At 47.8% G+C, this 24000-nt stretch overlaps 4 protein-coding genes across 4 annotated transcripts; 1 reads left to right on the top strand and 3 right to left on the bottom strand.

The window, feature by feature from the left end:
- Positions 1-5504: 5504 nt before the first annotated feature.
- On the bottom strand, positions 5505-8545 carry LOC122132270 (neurofilament light polypeptide-like). The gene is made up of 4 exons (XM_042707106.1): positions 7489-8545; positions 6683-6807; positions 6067-6407; positions 5505-5743 (listed from the first exon to the last, which is right to left on the bottom strand). The coding sequence occupies exons 1-4, from the start codon at positions 8512-8514 to the stop codon at positions 5541-5543; spliced, it is 1695 nt and encodes a 564-aa protein (XP_042563040.1). The 5' UTR covers positions 8515-8545; the 3' UTR covers positions 5505-5540.
- A 1107-nt stretch (positions 8546-9652) lies between these two features.
- LOC122132269 (neurofilament medium polypeptide-like) lies at positions 9653-13791 on the top strand. Its single transcript, XM_042707105.1, has 5 exons — positions 9653-10681; positions 11234-11358; positions 11442-11893; positions 12071-12468; positions 12535-13791. Exons 1-5 carry the CDS (start codon positions 9653-9655, stop codon positions 12790-12792), a joined length of 2262 nt encoding a protein of 753 aa, XP_042563039.1. The 3' UTR covers positions 12793-13791.
- Positions 13792-18063: 4272 nt separating this feature from the next.
- LOC122132271 (neurofilament light polypeptide-like) lies at positions 18064-20439 on the bottom strand (the record flags this gene model as incomplete). Its single annotated transcript, XM_042707107.1, has 3 exons — positions 19229-20439; positions 18615-18739; positions 18064-18403 (listed from the first exon to the last, which is right to left on the bottom strand). Coding segments are annotated over exons 1-3 (1491 nt in total), but the record flags the coding sequence as incomplete, so codon positions are not given.
- Positions 20440-22367: 1928 nt separating this feature from the next.
- Positions 22368-23503, bottom strand: LOC122132272 (ankyrin repeat and SOCS box protein 6-like; the record flags this gene model as incomplete). Its single annotated transcript, XM_042707108.1, has 1 exon — positions 22368-23503. A coding segment is annotated over one exon (800 nt), but the record flags the coding sequence as incomplete, so codon positions are not given.
- Between the last annotated feature and the right edge of the window lie 497 nt (positions 23504-24000).

Genomic DNA, 24000 nt, shown 5'->3' with positions numbered 1-24000 from the left:
CAGGAGAGGGGAAGAAGAGTGATGTAGAGAAAGAGGAGAAGAAGAGTCATACAGAGAAAGAGGAGAAGAAGAGTGATACAGAGAAAGAGGAGAAGATTCATACAGAGAAAGCGGAGAAGAAGAGTGATTCAAAAGGAGAGGAGAAGAAGAGTGATACAGAGAAAGAGGAGAAGAAGAGTGACTCAGGAGAGGGGAAGAAGAGTGATGTAGAGAAAGAGGAGAAGAAGAGTCATACAGAGAAAGAGGAGAAGAAGAGTGATACAGAGAAAGAGGAGAAGAAGAGTGATTCAGAAGGAGAGGAGAAGAAGAGTGATACAGAGAAAGAGGAGAAGAAAGGTGATACAGAGAAAGTGGCAGGGAAGGGTAAGAAGGGGATAAAGGAGGCAGCAGACGCTGAGCAGAAGCAGGAGGAGAAGGAGAAGGAGAAGGAGGAGGAGGAGGAGGAGGCAGCTGTCACCAACGGAGAACAGAAGAGTCCCACCCAGACAGCTGGAAGCCCAAAGGAGGAGGTGGTTCTGACCCAAACCGTAGAGACCATCACCAACGGAGAGAAGGTCGCCCCCAAGCCTGCCAAGAGCAAGGCAGCTGTTGAGGTCAAAGAGGCAAAACCCACCCCCAAGGAAGCAGCCAAGACATCTGCCCCAGCCTCTACTGCCCCAGCCTCTAAAGAGGTAAAAGAGAAGTAATAAGTAACACTACGAGTCAAAACTACTAAGACAAGCTACAGCAAGTGATTATAGCTGCATGTAATGCTGCAGATTGTTAAGGAGGAGAGATGTTTGGGCATATGTCAGGGATAGGATCTACATGAGAACAAATATGCATAAACACTATGAGACCTTAGAGCTTCAGAAGAGAGTTAGTACTGAGTTGGTGCTATGCTGGCATGAGAAAGGTCAGCCTTTAGAGAGCGTTAGGTGAAGATGTGTATAGAAAGAGTTAGAGCTAAAGATGAATCTGGAAGGCTCAAACTGACAGTCATGTCCCAAAGGTGCTACTCCATCAAATGTGTCCACGGTTGGCCACTGGTCCATTGTGATCCATCACTGATCCTCCAGCTGTGCTGTGCTGCGCTGCTGAAGCTTCCTGCCTTACAGGCGCCTCGTGCTGGGCGCTCTCTCAGCCATGTAACATAAGAACACAAATACTGCTGTTTACAACTCCAAAGCAATATGTCTTGTATTTATATATTGCCCCAATAAAAACAATACAAACCTCCCAGCATCGTGTGAGCTCTCTTCACTTCCTTTGGGTGTGGACTCCTTTCCAAAAGGTCTCTCTGTGTGGGGCCTGTCCAGAAATGACATGTGCATCCACGTGTAGCTGTTACTGGTGTATCTATAGATGGGTAACACTGTATTTGAAGGATGGTGTGTTAGCAATTAACGTGCAGCTGATATATGTCTGTATTAGTATCCAATAAGGCCTGCGGTAAGCATGATTAATCACCTGTATTTACCAAGTTCTTATTCTTATTGAATAGGTAATTTATTGCTGGCATATCCTTAATAACAACCTAGTTGGTCTCAATCTAAACTCACTGATATATAGTAATAATCAAAATAAAAAGTGTATAGCCTCTTAATATACTGTCTGAATATGTTAGTTATAGTTGCAAAACAGTTGTAGAATAAGTATTCCTACTGGCAAACTTCATACCATGACAACTTGATAACAATGAGCACACTTCAAAAACAGTTATACCTCAATAATATATACCGCAACAATGTATCATTACTGATCCAGTACACATTAAATATGCTATTGTTCATTCAAAACATATTTCCTGTTCTAAAGTAAAGTCTGGTAGTGTTCTAATGACAATGTAAAAAAGATCAAATCAAGTATGTATGATTATGAAATCTTTATTTCAAAATACTGTTTACAAGACACTATTTCTTTGGACATCAGTACATCCAAAGTACCCTTCCACACCCATCCAAAGAGACAGTCTTTAAGAGCCTTAAGCCTTCATCAGTCTCTGACAGATCTCTGTGTTGTGACACCACAAGGTGGTCTTGTTGGTGACATGAACAAAAGTTAAACCATTTTGAAACTTAAAACTGCATTAAAGATTCATAAGAATAAACACACGTGGTCAATATTTACACAAACAAAATCAAGGTCATGTTAAGTTTAAGCAAGACAACATTATTGCAAATTGTTAATTTCTTCAAAGCAATATCAGCTGATAGTAGTTAGTGTTTCTACATCATTGTGACATGGAGGTACAGTAACAGGCATATACTACATGAACTATCAATTCCTGTCTTTTCCCAAGGCTCTGGTCACCCCTTCTCCTTATTCTTCTTATTGCAGCCTTGCAGACATTATGCAGACATTATGCAGACGTTACGCAGACGTTATGCAGATGTTACGCAGATGATGTGCAAGCTTAGTCAATGTCGAGGAGCTTCCAGCCATCCAGCATATCTGTTTGGGGCAGACGGAGACACAGACGAACCCTGAAACACACAGGGGCCTTTAACTCCATTCTTTAAAAAACACATGAACTTGATCGTTTGTTTCAGCATCTTTGAATGAAACGAAAGAAGCTGAAGGCCATGATGACGTGTGTGGTCGTTCATCTTCAACAAGTTTAAGCGAGTTGACTGTCTGTCTGACTGTCTGTCTGCACATCAAAGAAGAAGACAAAACACCACTTTTATTTATTTATTTATTTGTATTTGAAATAAAGATGTTTAATGAGCTGCAAATAAATAGGGATATATTTACTGTTATGAAGGGTGAATGTGCCTTTATTGCCTATGACCTGGAGTCATAGTGGGTATTTTTATATCAGCCTTAGTACAGGGAAAGTAAACCTTTGAAGTGTACTCATTATTATCAAGCAAGTTTCCACTTTAGAACCGGGGCCCTATTTCCCATTCGTAGAGCTGTATGCCCGTCACACTATAGAACCGGGGCCCCATCTCCCAGTCGTAGAGCTCTATGCCAGTAACACTTTAGAACCGGGGCCCCATCTCCCAGTCGTAGAGCTGTATACCAGTATCAGCCTGGGTGAGAGTAACATTATTAAGAGCCTAACTTTCTATTTTGATTATTACTATATATCAGGTCGTTTAGATTGAGACCAACTAGATTGTGCCAGGAATAAATTACCTATTCAATAACAATAAGAAATGGGTGAATACATGTGTAATATGATTATAATCATGCTTAACAGACCGTTTTGGGCACTAATACAGACCTATATTAGTTGCATGCCAATGGATAACACATGATCCTTAAAATAAAGTGTTATAGATGTAATATGAGTACATGCTATATCTGTATCAGTGAATATCTGTGAATATCCGTATTCTTTAAAGTGAATATATGTATTCTTTAAAGTGAATATCCGTATACTTTGAAGTGAATATCTGAGTTCTTTGAAGCAAGTACCTGTGTTCTTAAAAGTGAATACCGGTGTTCTTTAAAGTGAATATCCGTATTCTTTAAAGTGAGTATCTGTGTTCTCTAAAGTAAGTGTCCGTTTCTGTCTGTGCTGAGAGTCTGTGCTAGTTTCCTTCGGTGCTGAGAGCGTGTTTGATCTCCTCTCTGTCAAGGGCGTAAGCAGCATTTTGAGAGTGGGGGGGGGGGCATATTTTGGTGGGGGGTCTGGGGGTTCTCCCCCTGAACATTTTGAAAGATGTAGATGCCATTTCCCGCATTCTGGTGCATTTACCATGTTTTTAGAGAGAAAATTATCTCTCTCTTTCATTGTTTTTCCTTGGAGTCGGCATGGTCTGCAACTACTGACTACTATTATGTTCTGGTAGACTGGGTAAACCCAGCCCGATCTGCAATCTTAAATACGATTGAGCTTGGTCTGGTGATAGCCAGGATAATGTTTTGGTGTAATACAGAGGACTGACTGACAACTTTGGCACTTTATTCTCCATTTAATGAGAGCAAAAGATTTAAAAGGAACATTTTAAAAGGATTTAAAAAGTCGTTAGAAAAACTAGCATGTTAGCTAACGTTAACTGTAGATTAGCTCACGGTTGTTATGGCAATAAAAAAAACCACCAGCATTTTTTTTTGTAGCTACCTGAAAAAAAACATCCTGGTCATCGCTTTCTGCCCGAAACAGACGCCTAGGTCTGAACACGGCCAAAAGCACAACATATTTCAGACCCAGATTAAGAAATCAACAAATGCTGTTCCACTTGTAATGGGTAAATAAAGTATGGTATTGCCTAGTGCTAGTTAAATAGCTTGCTTATCTAGCTATAATCATAATGTTTGCAGAAGGATCTTTGTGACTTAATGCTATTATAGCCAGAGAATGTCTCATAAGGGTGCTTTGGCCACTAAAGGGAAAACTTGGGCAACTGACTTACTTTCCTCTTCCTCGGAAAAAAAACATCCTTATGTCCATCTCGTCTGTGGAACAGTCGATGTCTGAAACCAAGTGCTAGCTGCTAGTGACGCTTCAATCAAAGAGTATGGGAGTTGAATCTGCATGCGTGGTGTGTAGGAAACCAGGAAAACGCGGAGTGGATTTCTATTGCTATGGGTATTCCCCCTACTTATAAAGTGGAACGGATTTGATTGTGAAGCAATGGAAAGAATGCTGGACTAGTAGACCAGTCATGCACTAATATTTTGATGGCAAATGTGGGGGGGTCCAAACGACTTTTTTTTTAAAGTGAGGGGGACGTGACCCCCCCCAAGTTATATTGTGGCGACGCCCATGTTTCCAAGAGCCCTGTGTTCTTTTGCAGGGCACCAGAGGCAAAGCAGCCTCTAAACTGAGGCCCTGTCACATTCAGCTGCTGTGATGCCAGTGGGTTGTGCTGTGTGTCGCGGTTCAGCTGCTGTGATGCCAGTGTGCTGGTGTGTGTCGCGGTTCAGCTGCTGTGATGCCAGTGTGCTGTGCTGTGTGTAGCGGTTCAGCTGTTGTGATGCCAGCGTGCTGTGCTGTGTGTCGTGGTTCAGCTGCTGTGATGCCAGTGTGCTGGTGAAAGCACAGGAATCAGGCTTCATTTCAAAATGAAACTCGGAGCAAAGTGAGGTTCAGCAGATTAAGAGTTTATTTGTCCACCATTGTGTTCCTCTGTGGAGCGTCTAAGGCATCTGGATCATCAGGGTCATAAGCACACTTGGTTCAAGGTTACAGGCAGGTTTGGGCTCCAGACTCGTAAGCTAACGGCATTGTTAGGGGATCGCTTAGCTTCTTTACACAAATAAAAATACACTTGTTGCTTACAGAAATAAAAACAGTCCCAGTCACACACTCGTGGCTTACACAAATAAAACACACACTGCGCCAGCCTTGTGCCCATGCGCTCTCAGGACTGCTCCTGGATGGGGTCTTGCTTACGGCCATGTTGCTCATACCACATTTGGAGTTGGAGCTGTGTGTGTGTGTGTGTGTGTGTGTGTGTGTCTGTGGTGTGTGTGTATGTGGTGTGTGTATGCTGTGCTGTGTGTGTGTGTGTGTGTGTGTGTGCATGTGTCTACATGTCACACAAACACACGGATTGGTGTGTGTGTGTGTGTCACTTAGCACCTGGGGTCTGAATACATTCTCTCTACTTTTCCTTTGGTTTGGAGTCAGTCTTCTTCTCCTCCTCTTTGCTCTCTCCGTCCCCTCCTTTCTCCTCTTCACCTTTCTCCTCTTCTCCCTCCTCTTCACCTTTCTCCTCTCCTCCCTCCTCATCTCCTCCCTCCTTCTCTCCTCCCTCCTCTTCTCCTTCCACCTCCTCTTCCTCTTCGCCTGCTTCCGCTTCCTCTGCTGGGAAAAGACACACAAAGTCATTTAACCTCATTACTTGTGACTATCAGACTTAACATGATGGTGTTTGTTAGTTCACACAATAGTAATGAAATAAATATTATGGAAACACAGCATGAGGTCACCTGTGTGGCAGTGATGGAGTCTGATGTGTCAGCATCCCACTCACAGATCTGTGTATGGTGTGTGTGGTGTGTATAGTGTGTGTGGTGTGTGTATAGTGTGTGTGGTGTGTATAGTGTCTGTGGTGTGTGTATATTGTGTGTGGTGTGTATAGTGTGTGTGGTGTGTGTATGGTGTGTATGGTGGGTATTTTCACTCACTCTCTCCTTCCTCCTTCTCTTCTTCCACTTCTCCCTCCTGTTTCTCTTCTTCATCACCTTCTCCTTCCTCCTCTCCCTTCTCCTCCTCTTCCTCCTCCTCCTTTGCTGGGCTGGCCCTTGCCTTTTGGGCCGTGCTGGAGGTCAACATGTCGTCGCTGAAGGAGGAGGAGCTGAGGAGGCGAGTTCCCAGCAGATAGGGGGTGCCAGAGGTCAGGCTGGACTGCACAGAGAAGACGGGGCGCCCAAAGGACGGGGTGGAGGAGATGGTGTGTGAGAAGACGCTGGACATGCCCCCGACTCCGCCCACGTTGAAACGCGTCTCCTCCCCCTCCAGCAGCTTCCTGTAGGCCACACAGAGAACACTCAGAGACAGCAGACTTCTAGAACATTCACATGGACGAATCTGCAGAGGTTCTGGGTTTTGACTGGTTGATTAAAAGACTTCTAGAACATTCGCATGGAAGAATCTGTAGAGCTTCTTGGTTTTGACTGGTTGTTTAAAAGACTTCTAGAACATTCGCATGGACCTTGCATTTGTCCTGCACTGTAAGAGTATCTATCTCCCTATGAGAGGCACTGGGACATGACTGACTTTGTCGCGTTGGAGACCACTGACCTGTAGGCGGCGATCTCAATGTCCAGAGCCATCTTGACATTCAGCAGGTCCTGGTATTCTTTCAGGTAGCGCGCCATCTCGTTCTTTATGGTCCTCAGCTCGTCCTCAAGTTGGCCAATCAAGTCCTGGTGGGGAGACAGAGGAGAGGGGGATGAACAGAGATGGAGAAGGAGACATGGCAGTAATGAGAAAGGAGAGATTAAGAGCAATAAGCTTCACACACAAATCTACTGGCTCTCTTTCAGGACCAGCTGTTTACCCCCCATATCACACACCACACACACACACACACACAAACACACACACACACACACACACACACACACCACACACACACACACACAAACACATATACACACACAGACTTATAGACACACTCACACACATATACACACACACACATATACACGCACACACACACATACACAAACACAACTGTACTGACTGCATATCAACATTTATGGCTACAGGTGAGTCACTGGCTGTCTGCAGTGGTCTCAACACTGTCAGTCTTTAGTGGTTCTACCTGCATGTTTACATGTCTGCTGAGGTTATTATGCATGTGTGTGTAGTGGTTCTACCTGCATGTTTACATATCTGCTGAGGTTATTATGCATCTGTGTGTGAAGCGGTTCCTACCTGCATGTTAACATATCTGCTGATGTTATTATGCATGTGTGTGTAGTGGTTCTACCTGCATGTTTACATGTCTGCTGAGGTTATTATGCATGTGTGTGTAGTGGTTCCTACCTGCATGTTAACATGTCTGCTGAGGTTATTATGCATGTGTGTGTAGCGGTTCCTACCTGCATGCTGGCGATCTCGTCGCTCTGCTTGTCCTCCACCTCCTGCAGCTGTCTCTCCAGTGCCTGGTTGAGGCTCTGGCAGGCCTGGATCTCCAGGTCTCTGGCTTTCAGGAGGCGCCTGAACTCGCCCGCCTCGTCTCGGGCCAGGCGGATGTCGTCCGAGTGGCGAGCCGTGGTGTCGGCCATGGAGCCGACCTTGGTGCGGTACCACTCTTCGGCGGACTGGATGTTCTGCTGAGTCAGGCGCTCGTACTGGGTCCGGATGTCCCGCAGTGCTGCCGACAGGTCCGGTTTCACCACCTTCATCTCCACGGAGACCTGCGCGCTGTAGTGCAGCTGGGCCTGCAGCTCAGTGATCTCTCCCTCATGGAGCCGCTTGAGGAAGGCCAGCTCGTCCAGCAGCGTGTCCAGACGCTTCTCCTCCTCGGCCCGGCCCAGGGCTGTCTCATCTGCCCCCTTACGTGCCTCCGCCAGCCGGCCCTCCGAGTCCTCGCGTGCCAGCACCTCCTCTTCGTAGCGGCCCTGCAGGGCACGCAGCGCCTCTTCCAGCTGATGCCTGCGCTCCTGCGCGGCCTGCCGTTCCCCGCACGCCTCCTCCACTGCTGCGCGCAGCTGCCGCACCTCCTGCTCGTAGATGGAGCGCAGGCCGGATGGTTCCCCGTGGCACTGACGTAGAACCTGCAGCTCGGACTCCAGCGCGCGGTTCTGCAGCTCTAGATGGTGCACACGCTCGATGAAGCCAGCGAAGCGGTCGTTCAGGTCCTGCAGCTGCGTCTTCTCCGCCGTGCGCACCGCCATCATCTCCGAGCTCACCTGCGCCACCTTGCTCATCTCCAAGTCGGCCGCCATGGGAGACACAGCCAGAGAGTAGTGGGGAGCGGCACGGGACATGGGAGAGGAGTAGGAGGTGAAGACGGAGCGGGAGCGAGACGAGCCCCCGTAGCCTCCACCCCCCCAACCGCTGCGCACCTGCACTCTCCGGCGGTGGCTGGCTGGGAAGAAGGGATCGTAGCCGAGAGAAGCCATCGCAGAATCAAGAGATCAGACGAGAGAGACACAAGAGAGGATGAGAGAGAGAGAGAACAGGAGAGCAGTACAGTGAGACTGAGAGGAGAGCAGGGAGAGATGAACGCAGACGGCTGCTGAGAGCGTCTGTGGCTCTGGGGCTGCAGCATCGGGGCGTTTTATAGCTGCAGTCAGGATGTGACTGTGACCTGACAGTGACAGGCAGTTTTTTTTCACCCATTCTGAGCGTCAGCAGCATCCCATCCACTGGGGTGTTCACTCCCACAGTTTACAAGCAGGGAGGTAGGAGAGAGAGAGAGAGAGAGAGAGAGAGAGGGAGAGAGAGGGAAACAGAGAAGAGGAAAGAGAGAGAGAGAGGGAGGAGAAAGAAAAATGAAGGAGTGGAGAGAGGCAATAAAGAGGAAGAAGCAGAAACTGCAGGAGGTCATTGAGTCCAGCGAAGGAGTATTTGAAGTTGGAAGAAACCATGATTCATGCCCTATCGAGCATTTTTTCAAAACTCTTCACACAGTGGGCTTTACAGACACACACCTCAGCAAATCAGTTAACCTTTGGTGCAAAATGCACTACAACAACCAAAACACTTCATACTTCACCCAAAAGGGATTCATGCTGCCATAACTATAGCATTTGCTCTCTTCTATTTAACTACTTCATCACTCAATGTACAATAAGCTAAAAAACACAGACAACTAGAAACTTTGCAAAATGCATATATTATGTGTTGCTGTATCCTCTATTTTTGCTAAGTTTAGTGTTGCATTGAAAAGAAAAGAAAAATGTATGACACCTCTAACACATAAAATATGTAATATAAAATGAAATACAGTAAATATGAAATTCAGCTATATGCCTCAAGACAGCTCCATGCTACATGTTCTGTGGTGTACTATAGTACAAAAAAGTGTGTTGTCATGACACCTACAGACAGCCATCTGGGATTGTCTTCATCAGCTCTCCATCCTGAAAAGAGCCCCTCCCCTGCACTCTATTGATTTATGGAGGGACGCAGCGGCAGGACTATAAATACAGCGGAGCAGCAATCCACCACATCTCCACCATCTCACCGCAGTCTTCCACTTGCCTTCTGTTCAGGACACACCGGCACACCGAGAGCACGCACACCGGGAGCTGCACAATGGATGTCATAGGGGATTCATCCCGCAGAAGAATGCTCGAGACACGGGGCATCCGCGCCTCCCCATCTGCCAGCCTCAGGTCGCACTCCTGGTCTCAGAGAGCCCCCGGCTCCACGTCCATGTCCTACAAAAGAGCCACCAACGTGCCAGCAAGCAGGGCATACACGAGCGCGTCCGCAGCAGTCTTAGCCACGCCAGGCAGCCTAGAACTCTCATCCGCGCTCAATGCCGACCACGCGCGCAACAACGAGAAGGAACAGCTTCAAGGGCTGAATGACCGATTCGTCAGTTATATTGATAAAGTCCGTTATCTGGAAGAGCAGAATAAACTGCTGGAGACTGAAATTCAAGAACTCCGGCAGAGAAAGTTCACGCAGTCAAAACTTAGTGATGCATTCGACCAAGAGCTGAGCGAACTCCGTTCCACGCTAGAGCAGCTGCACAGAGAGAAGGCTCAGATCATTGTTGATGCAGATAACATCGAAGAAGACATTCACCGTCTGAAAAATCGCTTTGATGATGAAGCACGCTTTAGAGAAAAAACGGAGATTGCAATCTGGGAACTGAAGAAGGAAAAAGACGACTCGGTTCTGATTAAATCGGACCTGGAGAAAAAAGTTCAGTCTCTCTTGGATGAAGCAGACTTCCTGCGCAGTAACCACGCAGTGGAGGTCAGCGAACTCCTTGCTCAGCTCCAGGAGGCGCAGGTGCCTGTGGATATGAGGGAGTTCAGTAAAACGGACATCACCTCCGCGCTCCGGGAAATCCGCGCGCAACTGGACGGCCTCTCCTCACAAAACCTACAGCAAGCGGAAGAGGTGTTCCAGTGCCGCTATGCCAAACTTTCGGACGCGGCAGATCAGAACAAGGACGCGATCAAATCTGTTCGGGATGAGATCGCAGATTATCGCCGGCAGTTGCAGGTGAAGAATGTCGAACTGGAGGCTCTCCATGGCACGAAGGACTCCCTGGACAGACAGCTGAATGACACTGAAGACCGTCATAACAACGACCTAGGCAGCTACCAGGTTAGTTTCGGTTGAGCGATAATTATTGTAAATTCGTCATGGTAAATATATAAATACGATCCTGTTGCATGCAAGCTCCATGCAAAAATGCAGACTGCATATAAGTATGAAAATGGACAAATTAACAAACATGCATGTATGTGAATCATTAAGTGCCAAAGAAGATCACAATTTTCCTTCAGTTTTTGTCTTGTACACATAGGATTTCATACACAGTTAGTTTAATTAAAACAGCATAAACTTAATTAGTAAGACGTATCTCAATATATTTTACAGTCTTCATAACTAATAGGTCTGAATTTGGTGGCAAAGTGTGTTTGTTGCAGTACTAAACAAGTGTGAGATATCAGCCAATAACAAACATCCACAGAGCCTCATTGCTAGTGCCTGTACTCAGGTCTTAGCCAATGAGATGTGTTTGTGGTGAGACTCTAGCCAATGAGATGTGTTTGTGATGAGACTCTAGCCAATGACATGTGCTTGTGATGAGACTCTGACCCTGTCCTGCTCTCTTCTAATACAGCCCCTTCTTCCCTCTTCCTTCTTCCCCAGGATATGATCCATCAGCTGGACAGCGAGCTGAAGGGAATGAAGAGGGAGATGTCTCACCACCTCAGGGAATACCAGGATCTGCTCAATGTCAAGATGGCTCTGGATGCTGAGATCGCTGCCTACAGGTGAGTCAGTCTGCAGAATAATATGATATTAGCGCGTGCCACACGGGCACACAGCCATGCTCAAACTTCTTGTGTCTGTGCAGGAATCTTCTGGAGGGTGAAGAGACTCGCTTTAGGGGTTTTGTTGATTCCTACCCAAGTCCCGCCTTCCCATACCGTCAGCCAATGACCTCCAAAGCAAAGAAAGAGGACAAACAGGCAGACCTGAACGAGGAACTGGCCGCCGTAGCGGAGGAGCTTCAGGCAGAGGGGGGTGAGGAAGAGGAGGGGGGGGAGGAAGAGCAGGAGGCTGTGGAAGAAGAGGTGGCTGCCTCCAAGCAGCCTAAAGTGAGTGCTACACCCCCTACAGGAGAGGAGGAGGAGGAGGAAGAAGAAGTAGAGGGGGATAAGGAGGAGGGAGAGGAGGAAGCGAAGGCAGATGCTGAGGAAGAGGAAGAAACCAGCAAAGGATCTAAAGATGAGGAGCAGGATGATAAAGAACAAGAGTCAGGAGAGAAAGAGAAAAAGAGTGACTCAGAAGGAGAGGAGAAGAAGAGTGATATAGAGAAAAAGGAGAAGAAGAGTGACTCAGAAGGAGAGGAGAAGAAGAAGAGTGATTCAGAAAGAGAGGAGAAGAAGAGTGATACAGAGAAAGAGGAGAAGAAGAGTGATTCAGAAGGAGAGGAGAAGAAGAGTGATACAGAGAAAGAGGAGAAGAAGAGTGACTCAGGAGAGGGGAAGAAGAGTGATGTAGAGAAAGAGGAGAAAAAGAGTGATTCAAAAGGAGAGGAGAAGAAGAGTGATACAGAGAAAGAGGAGAAGAAGAGTGATTCAAAAGGAGAGGAGAAGAAGAGTGATGTAGAGAAAGAGGAGAAAAAGAGTCATACAGAGAAAGAGGAGAAGAAGAGTGACTCAGGAGAGGGGAAGAAGAGTGATGTAGAGAAAGAGGAGAAGAAGAGTGACTCAGGAGAGGGGAAGAAGAGTGATGTAGAGAAAGAGGAGAAGAAGAGTGATTCAAAAGGAGAGGAGAAGAAGAGTGATTCAGAGAAAGAGGAGAAGAAGAGTGATTCAGAAGGAGAGGAGAAGAAGAGTGATACAGAGAAAGAGGAGAAGAAAGGTGATACAGAGAAAGTGGCAGGGAAGGGTAAGAAGGGGATAAAGGAGGCAGCAGACGCTGAGCAGAAGCAGGAGGAGAAGGAGAAGGAGGAGGAGAAGGAGGAGGAGGAGGCAGCTGTCACCAACGGAAAACAGAAGAGTCCCACCCAGACAGCTGGAAGCCCAAAGGAGGAGGTGGTTCTGACCCAAACCGTAGAGACCATCACCAATGGAGAGAAGGTCGCCCCCAAGCCTGCCAAGAGCAAGGCAGCCGTGGAGGTCAAAGAGGAAAAACCCACGCCCAAGACATCTGCCCCAGCCTCTACTGCCCCAGCCTCTAAAGAGGTAAAAGAGAAGTAATAAGTAACACTACGAGTCAAAACTACTAAGACAAGCTACAGCAAGTGATTATAGCTGCATGTAATGCTGAAGATGGTTGAGGAGGAGAGATGTTTGGGCATATGTCAGGGATAGGATCTACATGAGAACAAATATGCATAAACACTATGAGACCTTAGAGCTTCAGAAGAGAGTGAGTACTGAGTTGGTGCTATGCTGGCATGAGAAAGGTCAGCCTTTAGAGAGGGTGAGGTGAAGATGTGTATAGAAAGAGTTAGAGCTAAAGATGAATCTGGAAGGCTCAAACTGACAGTCATGTCCCAAAGGTGCTACTCCATCAAATGTGTCCACGGTTGGCCACTGGTCCATTGTGATCCATCACTGATCCTCCAGCTGTGCTGTGCTGCGCTGCTAAAGCTTCCTGCCTTACAGGCGCCTCGTGCTGGGCGCTCTCTCAGCCATGTAACATAAGAACACAAATACTGCTGTTTACAACTCCAAAGCAATATGTCTTGTATATATATATTGCCTCAATAAAAACAAAACAAACCTCTCTGCATCGTGTGAGCTCTCTTCACTTCCTTTGGGTGTGGACTCCTTTCCAAAAGGTCTCTCTGTGTGGGGCCTGTCCAGAAATGACATGTGCATCCACGTGTAGCTGTTACTGGTGTATCTATAGATGGGTAACACTGTATTTGAAGGATGGTGTGTTAGCAATTAACGTGCAGCTGATATATGTCTGTATCAGTGCCCAATAAGGCCTGCGGTAAGCATGATTAATCACCTGTATTTACCAAGTTCTTATTCTTATTGAATAGGTCATTTATTGCTGGCATATCCTTAATAACAACCTAGTTGGTCTCAATCTAAACTCACTGATATATAGTAATAATCAAAATAAAAAGTGTATAGCCTCTTAATATACTGTCTGAATATGTTAGTTATAGTTGCAAAACAGTTGTAGAATAAGTATTCCTACTGGCAAACTTCATACCATGACAACTTGATAACAATGAGCACACTTCAAAAACAGTTATACCTCAATAATATATACCGCAACAATGTATCATTACTGATCCAGTACACATTAAATTTGCTATTGTTCATTCAAAACATATTTCCTGTTCTAAAGTAAAGTCTGGTAGTGTTCTAATGACATTGTAAAAAAGATCAAATCAAGTATGTATGATTATGAAATCTTTATTTCAAAATACTGTTTACAAGACATTATTTCTTTGGACATCAGTACATCCAAAGTACCCTTCCACACCCATCCAAAGAGACAGTCTTTAAGAGCCTTAAGCCTTCATCAGTCTGTGACAGATCTCTGTGTTGTGACACCACAAGGTGGTCTTGTTGGTGACATGAACAAAAGTTAAACCATTTTGAAACTTAAAACTGCATTAAAGATTTATAAGAATAAACACACGTGGTCAATATTTACACAAACAAAATCAAGGTCATGTTAAGTTTAAGCAAGACAACATTATTGCAAATTGTTAATTTCTTCAAAGCAATATCAGCTGATAGTAGTTAGTGTTTCTACATCATTGTGACATGGAGGTACAGTAACAGGCATATACTACATGAACTATCAATTCCTGTCTTTTCCCAAGGCTCTGGTCACCCCTTCTCCTTATTCTTCTTATTGCAGCCTTGCAGACATTATGCAGACATTATGCAGACGTTACGCAGACGTTATGCAGATGTTACGCAGATGATGTGCAAGCTTAGTCAATGTCGAGGAGCTTCCAGCCATCCAGCATATCTGTTTGGGGCAGACGGAGACACAGACGAACCCTGAAACACACAGAGGCCTTTAACTCCATTCTTTAAGAAACACATGAACTTGATTGTTTGTTTCAGCATCTTTGAATGGAACAAAAGAAGCTGAAGGCCATGATGACGTGTGTGGTCGTTCATCTTCAACAAGTTTAAGCGAGTTGACTGTCTGTCTGACTGTCTGTCTGCACATCAAAGAAGAAGACAAAACACCACTATGTATTTGAAATAAAGATGTTTAATGAGCTGCAAATAAATAGGGATATATTTACTGTTATGAAGGGTGAATGTGCCTTTATTGCCTATGACCTGGAGTCATAGTGGGTATTTTTATATCAGCCTTAGTACAGGGAAAGTAAACCTTTGAAGTGTACTCATTATTATCAAGCAAGTTTCCACTTTAGAACCGGGGCCCTATTTCCCATTCGTAGAGCTGTATGCCCGTCACACTATAGAACCGGGGCCCCATCTCCCAGTCGTAGAGCTCTATGCCAGTAACAGCCTGGGTGAGAGTAACATTATTAAGAGCCTAACTTTCTATTTTGATTATTACTATATATCAGGTCGTTTAGATTGAGACCAACTAGATTGTGCCAGGAATAAATAACCTATTCAATAACAATAAGAAATGGGTGAATACATGTGTAATATGATTATAATCATGCTTAACACAGACCGTTTTGGGCACTAATACAGACCTATATTAGTTGCATGCCAATGGATAACACATGATCCTTAAAATAAAGTGTTATAGATGTAATATGAGTACATGCTATATCTGTATCAGTGAATATCTGTGAATATATGAATTCTTTAAAGTGAATATCCGTATTCTTTAAAGTGAATATATGTATTCTTTAAAGTGAATATCCGTATACTTTGAAGTGAATATCTGAGTTCTTTGAAGCAAGTACCTGTGTTCTTAAAAGTGAATACCGGTGTTCTTTAAAGTGAATATCCGTGTTCTTTAAAGTGAGTATCTGTGTTCTCTAAAGTAAGTGCCCGTTTCTGTCTGTGCTGAGAGTCTGTGCTAGTTTCCTTCGGTGCTGAGAGCGTGTTTGATCTCCTCTCTGTCTCTTCTGAGCAAGGGCGTAAGCAGCATTTTGAGTGGGGGGGGGGGACATATTTTGGTGGGGGGTCTGGGGGTTCTCCCCCTGAACATTTTGAAAGATGTAGATGCCATTTCCCGCATTCTGGTGCATTTACCATGTTTTTAGAGAGAAAATGATCTCTCTCTTTCATTGTTTTTCCTTGGAGTCGGCATGGTCTGCAATTACTGACTACTATTATGTTCTGGTAGACTGGGTAAACCCAGCCCGATCTGCAATCTTAAATACGATTGAGCTTGGTCTGGTGATAGCCAGGATAATGTTTTGGTGTAATACAGAGGACTGACTGACAACTTTGGCACTTTATTCTCCATTTAATGAGAGCAAAATATTTAAAAGGAACATTTTAAAAGGATTTAAAAAGTCGTTAGAAAAACTAGCATGTTAGCTAACGTTAACTGTAGATTAGCTCACGGTTGTTATGGCAATAAAAAAAACCACCAGCATTTTTTTTTGTAGCTACCTGAAAAAAAACATCCTGGTCATCGCTTTCTGCCCGAAACAGACGCCTAGGTCTGAACACGGCCAAAAGCACAACATATTTCAGACCCAGATTAAGAAATCAACAAATGCTGTTCCACTTGTAATGGGTAAATAAAGTATGGTATTGCCTAGTGCTAGTTAAATAGCTTGCTTATCTAGCTATAATCATAATGTTTGCAGAAGGATCTTTGTGACTTAATGCTATTATAGCCAGAGAATGTCTCATAAGGGTGCTTTGGCCACTAAAGGGAAAACTTGGGCAACTGACTTACTTTCCTCTTCCTCGGAAAAAAAACATCCTTATGTCCATCTCGTCTGTGGAACAGTCGATGTCTGAAACCAAGTGCTAGCTGCTAGCGACGCTTCAATCAAAGAGTATGGGAGTTGAATCTGCATGCGTGGTGTGTAGGAAACCAGGAAAACGCGGAGTGGATTTCTATTGCTATGGGTATTCCCCCTACTTATAAAGAGCCCTGTGTTCTTTTGCAGGGGACCAGAGGCAAAGCAGCCTCTAAACTGAGGCCCTGTCACATTCAGCTGCTGTGATGCCAGTGGGTTGTGCTGTGTGTCGCGGTTCAGCTACTGTGATGCCAGTGTGCTGTACTGTGTGTAGCCATTCAGCTGCTGTGATGCCAGTGTGCTGTTCTGTGTGTCGCGGTTCAGCTGCTGTGATGCCAGTGTGCTGGTGTGTGTCGCGGTTCAGCTGCTGTGATGCCAGTGTGCTGTGCTGTGTGTAGCGGTTCAGCTGCTGTGATGCCAGTGTGCTGGTGGAAGCACAGGATTCAGGCTTCATTTCAAAATGAAACTCGGAGCAAAGTGAGGTTCAGCAGATTAAGAGTTTATTTGTCCACCATTGTGTTCCTCTGTGGAGCGTCTAAGGCATCTGGATCATCAGGGTCATAAGCACACTTGGTTCAAGGTTACAGGCAGGTTTGGGCTCCAGACTCGTAAGCTAACGGCATTGTTAGGGGATCGCTTAGCTTCATTACACAAATAAAAATACACTCGTTGCTTACAGAAATAAAAACAGTCCCAGTCACACACTCGTGGCTTACACAAATAAAACACACACTGCGCCAGCCTTGTGCCCATGCGCTCTCAGGACTGCTCCTGGATGGGGTCTTGCTTACGGCCATGTTGCTCATACCACATTTGGAGTTGGAGCTGTGTGTGTGTGTGTGTGTGTGTGTGTGGTGTGTGTGTGTGTCTGTGGTGTGTGTGTATGTGGTGTGTGTATGCTGTGCTGTGTGTGTGTGTGTGTATGTGTCTACATGTCACACAAACACACGGATTGATCTGTGTGTGTTTGAGGTGTGTGTGTGTGTGTCACTTAGCACCTGGGGTCTGAATACATTCTCTCTACTTTTCCTTTGGTTTGGAGTCAGTCTTCTTCTCCTCCTCTTTGCTCTCTCCGTCCCCTCCTTTCTCCTCTTCACCTTCCTCCTCTTCTCCCTCCTCTTCACCTTTCTCCTCTCCTCCCTCCTCATCTCCTCCCTCCTTCTCTCCTCCCTCCTCTTCTCCCTCTACCTCCTCTTCCTCTTCGCCTGCTTCCGCTTCCTCTGCTGGGAAAAGACACACAAAGTCATTTCACCTCATTACTTGTGACTATCAGACTTAACATGATGGTGTTTGTTAGTTCACACAATAGTAATGAAATAAATATTATGGAAACACAGCATGAGGTCACCTGTGTGGCAGTGATGGAGTCTGATGTGTCAGCATCCCACTCACAGTTCTGTGTATGGTGTGTGTGGTGTGTATAGTGTGTGTGGTGTGTGTATAGTGTGTGTGGTGTGTATAGTGTCTGTGGTGTGTGTATATTGTGTGTGGTGTGTATAGTGTGTGTGGTGTGTGTATAGTGTGTGTGGTGTGTGTATGGTGTGTATGGTGGGTATTTTCACTCACTCTCTCCTTCCTCCTTCTCTTCTTCCACTTCTCCCTCCTGTTTCTCTTCTTCATCACCTTCTCCTTCCTCCTCTCCCTCCTCCTCTCCCTTCTCCTCCTCTTCCTCCTCCTCCTTTGCTGGGCTGGCCCTTGCCTTTTGGGCCGTGCTGGAGGTCAACATGTCGTCGCTGAAGGAGGAGGAGCTGAGGAGGCGAGTTCCCAGCAGATAGGGGGTGCCAGAGGTCAGGCTGGACTGCACAGAGAAGACGGGGCGCCCAAAGGACGGGGTGGAGGAGATGGTGTGTGAGAAGACGCTGGACATGCCCCCGACTCCGCCCACGTTGAAACGCGTCTCCTCCCCCTCCAGCAGCTTCCTGTAGGCCACACAGAGAACACTCAGAGACAGCAGACTTCTAGAACATTCGCATGGAAGAATCTGCAGTGCTTCTTGGTTTTGACTGGTTGTTTAAAAGACTTCTAGAACATTCGCATGGACCTTGCATTTGTCCTGCACTGTAAGAGTATCTATCTCCCTATGAGAGGCACTGGGACATGACTGACTTTGTCGCGTTGGAGACCACTGACCTGTAGGCGGCGATCTCAATGTCCAGAGCCATCTTGACATTCAGCAGGTCCTGGTATTCTTTCAGGTAGCGCGCCATCTCGTTCTTTATGGTCCTCAGCTCGTCCTCAAGTTGGCCAATCAAGTCCTGGTGGGGAGACAGAGGAGAGGGGGATGAACAGAGATGGAGAAGGAGACATGGCAGTAATGGGAAAGGAGAGATTAAGAGCAATAAGCTTCACACACAAATCTACTGGCTCTCTTTCAGGACCAGCTGTTTACCCCCCATATCACACACCACACACACACACACATATATAGACACACACACACACACACACACACACACACACACACACACACACATACACAAACACAACTGTACTGACTGCATATCAACATGTATGGCTACAGGTGAGTCACTGGCTGTCTGCAGTGGTCTCAACACTGTCAGTCTGTGGTGGTTCTACCTGCATGTTTACATGTCTGCTGAGGTTATTATGCATGTGTGTGTAGTGGTTCTACCTGCATGTTTACATATCTGCTGAGGTTATTATGCATGTGTGTTTAGCGGTTCTTACCTGCATGTTAACATGTCTGCTGAGGTTATTATGCATGTGTGTGTAGTGGTTGCTACCTGCATGCTGGCGATCTCGTCGCTCTGCTTGTCCTCCACCTCCTGCAGCTGTCTCTCCAGCGCCTGGTTGAGGCTCTGGCAGGCCTGGATCTCCAGGTCTCGGGCTTTCAGCAGGCGCCTGAACTCGCCCGCCTCGTCTCGGGCCAGGCGGATGTCGTCCGAGTGGCGAGCCGTGGTGTCGGCCATGGAGCCGACCTTGGTGCGGTACCACTCTTCGGCGGACTGGATGTTCTGCTGAGTCAGGCGCTCGTACTGGGTCCGGATGTCCCGCAGTGCTGCCGACAGGTCCGGTTTCACCACCTTCATCTCCACGGAGACCTGCGCGCTGTAGTGCAGCTGGGCCTGCAGCTCAGTGATCTCTCCCTCATGGAGCCGCTTGAGGAAGGCCAGCTCGTCCAGCAGCGTGTCCAGACGCTTCTCCTCCTCGGCCCGGCCCAGGGCTGTCTCATCCGCCCCCTTACGCACCTCCGCCAGCCGGCCCTCCGAGTCCTCGCGTGCCAGCACCTCCTCTTCGTAGCGGCCCTGCAGGGCACGCAGCGCCTCTTCCAGCTGATGCCTGCGCTCCTGCGCGGCCTGCCGTTCCCCGCACGCCTCCTCCACTGCTGCGCGCAGCTGCCGCACCTCCTGCTCGTAGATGGAGCGCAGGCCGGATGGTTCCCCGTGGCACTGACGTAGAACCTGCAGCTCGGACTCCAGCGTGCGGTTCTGCAGCTCTAGATGGTGCACACGCTCGATGAAGCCAGCGAAGCGGTCGTTCAGGTCCTGCAGCTGCGTCTTCTCCGCCGTGCGCACCACCATCATCTCCGAGCTCACCTGCGCCACCTTGCTCATCTCCAAGTCGGCCGCCATGGGAGACACAGCCAGAGAGTAGTGGGGAGCGGCACGGGACATGGGAGAGGAGTAGGAGGTGAAGACGGAGCGGGAGCGAGACGAGCCCCCGTAGCCTCCACCCCCCCCACTGCTGCGCACCTGCACTCTCCGGCGCTGGCTGGCCGGGAAGAAGGAATCGTAGCCGAGAGAAGCCATCGCAGAATCAAGAGATCAGACGAGAGAGACACAAGAGAGAGGGGAGAGAGACGAGCGAGAGCAGAGAGGATGAGAGACAGAGAGAGAGAGAGAGAGAGAGAGAACAGGAGAGCAGTACAGTGAGACTGAGAGGAGAACAGGGAGAGATGAACGCAGACGGCTGCTGAGAGCGTCTGTGGCTCTGGGGCTGCAGCATCGGGGCGTTTTATAGCTGCAGTCAGGACGTGACGTGACCGTGACAGTGACGCAGGGCAGGCTGTTTTCTTTTCACCCACTCTGACTGTCAGCAGCATCCAATCCACTGGGGTGTTCACTCCCACAGTTTACGAGCAGGGAGGGAGGGAGGAGAGAGAGAGAGAGGGAGAGAGAGAGGGAAACAGAGAAGACGAGAGAGAGATAGGGAGAGAGGAGAGAGAGGGAAACAAATGGTGGAGAGAGAGAGGGAGGAGAGAGAGAGGAAGAGGAGAGAGAAAGAGAGGGAGGAGAAAGAGGGGAAGAGGAGAGAGAGAGTGAGAGAGAGGGAGGAGAGAGAGGGGAAGAGGAGAGAGAGAGAGAGGGAGGAGAGAGAGGGAAACAGAGAAGACGAGAGGGAGAGGGAGGAGAGAGTGGGAAACAGACAAGACGAGAGAGAGAGAGGGAGGAGGACGAGAAAAATGACGGAGAGGAGAGAGGCAATAAAGAGGAAGAAGCAAAAACTGCAGGAGGTCATTGAGTCCAGCGAAGGAGCATTTGAGGTTGGAAGAAACCATGATTCATGCTCCGTCGAGCACTGATGGCCCGCCCAGGCAGGTCCGCAGGATTCATCCATCTCAGCTTTGGCTCCAGGACCCTCTGCTGCAGCAGACGAGAGGGCGTCTGCAGCCCAGAGAAAGCATTTGGGGAAACGTCCTACAGGGAGACATTATCAAGCCTACATCAGTCCTAGAGGGAGACATTATCAAGCCTACATCAGTCCTACAGGGAGACATTACTAAGAGAAAATCAAAGTACACAAAATAAAGACACTTCATCTATGTACAGAGTCTATTTTTGAATCTATGTATAGAGTCTATTTAGTCTGTTGGCTTAGTCATTCTTGGCTCAAGAACATATATGTGTATTTCTGGACCTTCATTTTATTGTTCTTCGCCCTTTTTCCTCATGCTTTTTTCCAGGCAGGTGATTGGATGACCTCAGATGGCCCACCTGTGGCTTTTAGAAAGCTCAGCGTCTCCTCTTCTCTCTCCTCCCCCTCTTCCTCCCTCCCTCCCTCCTCCTCTTCCTCCTCCCCTCCTTTCTCGCCTCTCCTCCTTAGAGATGCTGAAGAGAGTTTAGTGCTGAAACGCGCCACTCTTTGATATGCTTCCAATAAATCAATTAATAGTATACGCTTGAGAGTGCGTTTTTTTTCTTTATTACCTTGCACCAAAAGACCCAAATGAACTGGAGTAGGGTGCGCCGGCGCCAGTGTAAAAATACATTAGTAAGCTTCCATCAGTCCTCTGGGGTTGGGGCAATGTGAAAATGATCTGGAGAAACAGGAGGCGCCAGGATCCTCTGGGAAACGCGGTTTAGCCCGGAGGCCACTTCCTATCCATATATTCAACCACACAGAACACTTCCTGGTTGTGCACTGTTTACCTTTTTCAAGCCCTATGGAATGTTTGTTCAACTAGAATATCTCAATATAGTTTCATTCACAAGTCTCGTTTTAAATATTTGTTTCACCCATGTAATACTTTCTGTACATGAACTATGGCATTGTTGCCATTTCCCAATCTCTGTGGTCTCTGTTGCACCAAACCATATTGAGTACTTGAGTATACCTCCCTCTGGTGGTGATGTGTGGTACTGTCATGTCCACATGCCTCCAACTCCACACTCTGAGTATACTTAGCTGGTAGTTATATGCAGGGGCGCAGATGGCACTGGGGACGGGACATGCCCCCCCCCCAGATTCATAGTGACCCCGATCGGTCCCCACCACTCTCCCTACGTAAGGCGACAATCATCAGTTAATAACTCTGCACAGCTGATTAGGCGATGTTAGCGTCCCCCCCAGTTAAAAAAACGCTGGTTATATGGTAGTATATCTCATGACCTCTGAGTATACTTATTATAAACACACAAAATGTTGCAACATAAGGCTTTTATTTCACAGAACAAACCATCCAATCAGAAATGAGCAGTGCACTTCTTTCTGCTCCCCAGTGGAACACTGGCTTCACGTGGCACTATGGTAACGTACGTGTGTGTGTGTGTGTGTGTGTGTGTGTGTGTGAAGGAACCACTGGCTTTACGTGGCACTTTTGTAAGGCACGTGTGTGTGTGTGTGTGTGTGTGTGTCTGTGTGAAGGAACCACTGGCTTCACGCGGCACTATGGTAACCACAGGCCCCCTCACCCCCACGGCCATCACACTGAGCTGCTGGCACAGAATGCAGTCTGCCTGTGGCTCTGTCTGGCCCAAGCTATGGTGCTGGTGTATAGCGTCTCATCAGCGGGGGGTTGCGGCTGGGCCGGCAGCGGTCCCACCGTGGTCTGCGCTGCATGCTGGTCTCGGGCAGCAGGAAGTCTTTGAGGCGGTCGGGCAGGGGCAGCTGCCGGACCTTGGGCTCCAGGGGCCACGGCAGCAGGCAGCGGCGCAGGAGCCTCCGGCAGAGGAGGCGCAGGGGAGGGGGCCGCGTCTCCTGCTCCACGAGCTGGGCCCTGAGCTCCAGCACAGCCTCGGGGGGGGGATGGGGGTGCGGATGGGGGTGCGGAACGGGGTGGGGGGGCTCCACAGGGAGGGTGAGGGTGCAGCAGGTCTGGGCCAGGTCCAGCAGGGCCTCAGCCCGGGCCAGTAGGTCTGCTGACTCAGCAGCGCTGGAGCTCTCCCGCAGCGCAGCCTCCAGGCGCCGGAGCAGCAGCTGTGGGCCAGACCAGCAGGGGGCGCCGTGGCGTGGGCACTGCAGGGAGACGCCGCGCTGCAGCAGCAGCACAGCCAGGGGGAAGAGCAGGTCAAAGTGCTCCAGGCAGGTCTGTGTGAGCGAGGGCTCCGCATGCTCCTCCTCCTCCTCCTCCTCTTCCTCTCCAGCGCCCTCTGGCCCCCTGGGGGACCAGCTACAGCTCGGGTCGGCACCGTGGTCCAGCAGCAGCTCAGTCACACACAAGCAGAAGCGCCCAATCTCAGCGGCGTCCTCGTCCGAACTGTCGAAAGTCTCCTTCACCAGGAATACCAGAGAAGACATCACCGTCTCCTCATCGCTGGTGCATGCCTGGACACTGGCGCCTGAGGACACAGACAGACAGACAGACAGACAGACAGACAGACAGACAGAGCATAATTTAGCCATCTTCTGGATGTTACAAGACACAATGTGTTAGGGTCAGAAGTTACAGGACACATGCACTGGTATGTGTTAGGGTCAGAGGTTACAGGACACATGCACTGGTATATGTTGGGGTCAGAGGTTACAGGACACATGCACTGGTATGTGTTAGGGTCAGAGGTTACAGGACACATGCGTTAGGGTCAGAGGTTACAAGACACATGCATTAGGGTCAGAGGTTACAGGACACATGCACTGGTATGTGTTAGGGTCAGAGGTTACAGGACACATGCACTGGTATGTGTTAGGGTCAGAGGTTACAGGACACATGCACTGGTATGTGTTAGGGTTAGAAGTTACAGGACACATGCACTGGTATGTGTTAGGGTCAGAGGTTACAGGACACATGCGTTAGGGTCAGAGGTTACAGGACACATGCACTGGTATGTGTTAGGGT

Source organism: Clupea harengus, unplaced genomic scaffold, assembly GCF_900700415.2.
Source record: "Clupea harengus unplaced genomic scaffold, Ch_v2.0.2, whole genome shotgun sequence".
NCBI lineage: Eukaryota > Metazoa > Chordata > Actinopteri > Clupeiformes > Clupeidae > Clupea > Clupea harengus.
Note: the sequence above shows the minus strand (reverse complement) of the source record. Positions and strands in the feature narration are given on the sequence as shown.